Source organism: Lissotriton helveticus, chromosome 4_1 (genome assembly GCF_964261635.1).
Source record: "Lissotriton helveticus chromosome 4_1, aLisHel1.1, whole genome shotgun sequence".
Classification (NCBI taxonomy): Eukaryota; Metazoa; Chordata; class Amphibia; order Caudata; family Salamandridae; genus Lissotriton; species Lissotriton helveticus.
Window position 1 is genome coordinate 136,045,023 of NC_136063.1, and position 6,000 is coordinate 136,051,022.

At 45.5% G+C, this 6,000-nt stretch overlaps 1 protein-coding gene across 1 annotated transcript in view; it reads right to left on the reverse strand.

Moving 5' to 3' along the window:
- ZFTRAF1 (zinc finger TRAF-type and ring finger containing 1) overlaps nucleotides 1–3,459 on the reverse strand; it is an 86,412-nt gene extending 82,953 nt beyond the window's left edge. The window contains exon 1 of the mRNA XM_078686546.1: nucleotides 3,074–3,459. Within this exon, the coding sequence (XP_078542672.1) occupies nucleotides 3,074–3,358 (285 nt within the window). The 5' untranslated portion in view covers nucleotides 3,359–3,459. The remainder of the gene's footprint in view (nucleotides 1–3,073) is intronic.
- Nucleotides 3,460–6,000: the final 2,541 nt, after the last annotated feature.

Below are 6,000 nucleotides of genomic sequence, written 5' to 3' on the forward strand. Positions count from 1 at the left end.
ACGTCAGGATGAGGAATCCAACAAGTAGTACCTATTCCACCATTAGAATGATACCTGCAGCAAGCGCCTGGATAACGTCGCCAGTGACAAGCTCTGCTCTATAAATACCATTTGAGATCATAGCTATGGAAATGTCAATGACGTGTGAAAATCAGATGCATGGAGCTAGGAGAGGTAGACAGACAAATGAATTTTCACTTGTCCAGTGAAAATAAGGAGCCACCCCGGATTCAAATGCTTAAAGTGTTTTAGTTGGCACAGAAAACAAGACTTGTTTCGACCTCATACGGAGTCGTGTATGTATATAAATATATACACACACACACACACACACACACACACAGTCCTGTAGTGCTGCACTGTCAATACGTTACAGAAGGTTTACTAGACTGGAAAAAAATATATATATTTTATAGCACCCAATGAGGTATTGTTCAACACTTTTATGTCTTTATTTTTGTAATGCTTAACCACTGGATTATTAGAAGAAATTACACTAAAAAGCTAAAAGAGTCTCGGATTTGGAAGTATACACACAAATGGATTGGCCCGGAATTAATACTGGTGGTCATGTGTACAGGCTGTCTCATGACTTCCTCGAGCCCGGCTGACTTAATACCATGAATTATTCAAACCGTCCAAGCGCGTATGGCAGCTCAGCCGGTCCTCGGTTATGGTGAACACGGCTAAATCCGGGTAAATTACAAGTGGAATATTGAGCCCTTTCAGGCAATTGTACGCGGTGCTAAGGAATAATTGTGGCTTTCGGGGAACAAAAGCGAGATCGGCTGAACAACAACCCTTTCCTTCTCGTGGCTAAAACACAATTAATAAAGATTATTTGCACCTCATTCAGAATAGCTATGTGTCCTCAAGGGGCCACCAGGTGACATGCAATCTATACTGAATGACTTCTTTGTGTGAAAAGCGCCGCCATGGGAATGCACCACGGTGTAACAAATAACAGAAACAACCAGCAATCACCAGGGTCATACCGATTAAAACACATAGCCCTACATCACAGGTACTTCAGTTTGGAGTACAGCGCTCGACTGCACTACCTTGGTGAGCTCTAAAGAATCTTTACCAACTGCAGCACCAGGCCGCAGATAAAATGTGTTAAAGAGATATATGCGAGGAGGGGTGTTCGAAAGCGCCTGAAGGCCAAATGAGAGTCTGACAACAGTACAACGCTCGAGGCTCCAGGATCTACAAGATTTCTCACGCTAAATATAGACCCTGTGTGTGGTAAGGCTAAAAACAGCGCAAAGGGTTAACAAGCCATGATATACGTCGAGGAGACAAAAACACAACTTGGCCCAGTTATCTGCCAATGTAAAAGGGCGCTCTATCAAAGAACCCAAATTTGCGTCCGGTACCCTCCATTAGATCTCAGTACTATACATTCAACCCTTTCTCTGCTGCATTCCTTGGTGCCAACACACTGTATCAGGCGCTGACAGCCCCAAACTGGAGCCAGGGGGCGTTGCCACCACCATGATAAATTAACTCGTCGTTTACTTTAGACGGTCGCTCCATGTAAGGCTTCAACATCCATTATGGCAAAAAGTAACTGAGCATCAAGAAAGGTCCAAGGGTTTGACAAATGCTCTAAGTTAAACAAAGAGGTGGGGAAAAGCACAGAAACTGGGGATCAGGTGGGATAATGGCAGATGACGAAGGAGTTAAAGGTGCAATTCGGGAAAGGGAGGTAGATGCTAGTGGGGGCGACAGGATACAGCGGTTGGAAGGGAGCTAAGTACATGAGGGCAGTATGGTTCGGGGAAGGAGTGGGAGAGTACCTATGGAGAGACATCCGTGCCTGAAGTGGTGTTTCAGGAGCCGGACTCGGTAACATGGATGGTATGACTCTAGGATGGAGGCAGCAAATACCGGATGATACGAACGGTTGGGGTGGGGGCAGTAACTGGTGGTGGTATTAGTTGGGGGTTATGGGCGTGCACTTTGTGTAGTTGGTTAGGGGTCTGAGAGGTTTGACTTGGGGTGGTGAGCGGGAGTTCCATGTGGTGGTACTAGTTAAAGCTTGGGGACGAGTACATAGTGGTAGTAAATGTTTGAGAGGGGGCAGTACTACTGGGTGGTAATGGTAAGGGACTTAATACCTTTTGGTAATAAGGGTTAAGTGGTCTGTACCCCCTGTACAAACGGTAGATGGGATCAGTATTTCTGGGTGGAAATGGTATATTTCTGGGTGGAAATGGTATATTTCTGGGTAGAAATGGTAAAGGGGTCAGTGCCTCTGGGTAGAAACGGTAAAGGGGTCAGTACCTCTCGGTAGAAACGGTAAATGGGTCAGTACCTCTCGGTAGAAACGGTAAAGGGGTCGGTACCTCTCGGTAGAAACGGTAAATGGGTCAGTACCTCTCGGTAGAAACGGTAAATGGGTCAGTACCTCTCGGTAGAAACTATAAATGGGTCAGTACCTCTCGGTAGAAACGGTAAATGGGTCAGCACCTCTCGGTAAAAACGGTAAAGGGTAAAGGGGTCAGTGCCTCTGGGTAGAAACGGTAAAGGGGTCAGTGCCTCTAGGTGGTAACAGTATAGGTGTCAGTGCCTCCGGGTGGTAACAGTATAGGTGTCAGTGCCTCTGGGTGGTAACAGTATAGGTGTCAGTGCCTCTGGGTGGTAACAGTATAGGTGTCAGTGCCTCTGGGTGGTAACAGTATAGGTGTCAGTGCCTCTGGGTGGTAACAGTATAGGTGTCAGTGCCTCCGGGTGGTAACAATATAGGTGTCAGTGCCTCCGGGTGGTAACAATATAGGTGTCAGTCTGTGCCTCAGGGTGGGAACGCCAGAGGGATTGGGAGGTTTAGGGATTGGGAGATAACGGTAGAGGGGTTGGGTGGTACAGGGCTCAGTGCCTCTGGGTTGCAACAGTAAAGGCTCGGTGCCTCTGGATGGTAAAAGGGGTCACTGCCTCTGGGTGTTAAATGTAAAGCCGTCAGTTACAGTACCTTCTGGTAGAAATGATAAAGGAGTCAGTGTCTCTGGTGGTAACGGTTCGGGAAGAAGGGTGAGAGCAGCTGGCAACAGTTGGCAGGGGAGCTCAGTACCTGGTAGACGGAGGCCTTGGGCAGGTCCAGGCAGACAGTGCAGCACAGCACCGAGTAGAGCCGCTCCTCCAGCTTGACGCTGCCCGCGGCCCCGATTCTGAGCCGCTTCTTGAGGGGCGCATCGGGGTCTCCGTCCTGCAGGTGCAGAACCCGTGTCCCCAGCAGAGTGCCCCCCGCCTCTTCCTGCGCACCGCCTACCGGGCCCGCAGCCTCACCCAGTCCCGCCGAGGAGGAGCCCGAGGACCCCTGGCCGACACCGGCCTCCCTGTCTTCCACTCCGGACATATTCAACAACGTAAGACTCCAGACAACCGATAGCCGAGACTCCGCCGACACTTCAAGCCGCCATCTTTGTTTTTCCTTCTGTTTCTCGCGTGACCCACCCACCTGGCTGGCCGTCACACTGCTAGCCAATCAGAATACAACAAAAGGAGGAACGGCGGATCAAGTCACCAATCACGGTACGGCTGAAGTGTCGGCGTGCAAAGCTGTCAAAACGGCTTAAGGTGAGAAAAGAGGCGGGGCTTCGGCTGGATGTTTTGTCGGCACAGGATGGAGGGGAGGGGGGCTCTCAACGTCATCCCTTCATTCACGGGATTACAGGGCCTCCTGGCCCACCTGTGTCTAGCTTTTATGTCTTCACTGGTGCTCTGAGGACAGCGCTCGCCGGATTTATGAAATAACCATATATTAAAATCCTGGGATTTTTTTTTTCTTTCCACAAAATATTCCAAGACAGCAGTTAGAATTATAATTTTTATAAATAACTTTGCTGGAGTAGTCTTTCTTTTCTGTCTGTTGCACCCCATTAGAAACAAAAGCAAGGCCAGTACAGCCGTCAGAACTCTAATAATATGTGTTTAGCTTATTTTGTTCAACTGCAGAGCTATCTCCTTTCCTAGTGCAATTTGTGAACATTTCGTCCAGTCTAGGCATTTGTATTGTATTTTTGAATTTGTGGTCGTGGATAACCCTTTTAAAATTAGGTCCTGGCTCAGGTACTAAGACCTGGAATGGGGGAAATTGAGACCCCTGCTTGGTACTAGCAGGATAGCAAGGCGGGCTACTGGACCTGAAAATAAAACAAATGTAATGTCTAACCTCTGCTTGCTGTGATGGTCTCATTAAATAATGATCAATTTTGTGATTGGCTAAAGAGGGTAATAGCAAAGTTTTTTAAATGTATAATTGCATTAACACAATTTGATTAACACATACTGAAATCAAGATATTCAGTTTACTTAAGCTAACATTAGTTAATGTACGCCTCAGGGAAAATTAAGACCCCCTGCTTGGTACAAGCAGGATAGCAAGGCGGGCTAGTGGACCCGAAAATAAAACAGATGTAATGTCTAACCTCTGCTTGCTGTGATGATCTCATTAAATAATGATCAATTTTGTGATTGGCTAAAGAGGGTAATAGCAAAGTTTTTTAAATGTATAATTGCATTAACACAATGTGATTAACACATACTGAAGTCAAGATATTCAGTTTACTTAAGCTAACATTAGTTAATGTACGCCTCAGGGAAAATTGCTCAAGCAACCTTGTAAACACTGCTTTGACATGCAATGTCACTTTCCCAGGTACAGAATGACAATTCTTTTTTAGGGCTCTGTAACACAATTTTCCACTCAGAGTAAATTGTTTCAAGGCTCACCTATTTGGACCATAATGTGATTCCCAATGAGAACTTGTCTTTGTATATTAAGTAACAATATTTGGACCAACTACTGAGGTGCCTGAAGAGCACCAGGGATGGGAACTGCATTATGTGAATCTGTGGGATAGTGCTGAATAATGAGATTTCAGGAACTATATAGTTATTCTTTGACTTTCTTGGTCTAATTCATGTGATTTTAATATAATTGTGTTCATGTATGGTTTTCATTGTATTTTGCATTACAAAAGAAGCACATTCTTGAGGGTATTGGGCTCACCCGCCCCTGATTTTTAGGGGACAACCTTATGTTAGTCTGGCCTCTCATTTATCACTTATTTTAGTTAAGCTGACTATATTCCTTTTCATTTATTGGGCATAAAGGGCTTTTCAATGCTTATAGTGGTTCGGACTATAACAGCGGCCAGCTTTTAGAGCTAGGGCCTACAAAAACCTTTCCTTTAAACATTTTAAAAATCTTTTTAGAAATATTTAGATGTTTTTAAACTTTTTGAACTAAAGTAATGTTTTCAGCACTTTAGTGCGTACCAATGTCTAGTTAGAATGGTAGTACACTAATAGGTTACATATGTTGTCCAGTCGGAAGAGGAGTGGGTGTTATTATCCATATATTTATTTATTTGTGTATTTTATAGAGCGCGCAGCGACCCCAACGGGGTGTCCCGGCGCTATTGCTCAGACTACTAGATCGTACCAGGGGAAGGAAATTAACAAAAGAGGAAGGTTTTCAGGAATTTACGGAATGCCGGTTCATCTTGAATTTGGCGTAGAGAGATCGGTAGTTTATTCCACCGGGAGGAAGCACACACTTGGAATGTCTTTCCACCCGTGCGCACTTTTTTGATTCTAGGGATGATAAGGAGCAGCTTGAAATTAGAGCGCAGAGTTCGGGAGCTACAGTAGGGTAGGAGACTCGATGAGAGGTAGGCTGACCCGATATCTTTTGTGGCCCGGTAAGCCAGTGTCATGGCTTTAAACTCGACCCTTTTGTGGACCGGAAGCCAATGTAACTTTCACAAATAAGGAGAAATATGTTGTCGGAGTGAAATGCCACAGACTAGCCGAGCTGCGGCATTTGGACTATCTGAAGTCTGTGGCACAAGCCTGATGCTAAACCAAGGTACAGGCCGTTGGCATAGTCCAGGTGAGATGTAATACGAGCCTGGACTATTGTTTTCCTGGTGTTACTAGGCAAATAATTGATACATTTTTTTATTATTATGATTTTTGAGAAACAGGCAGCCG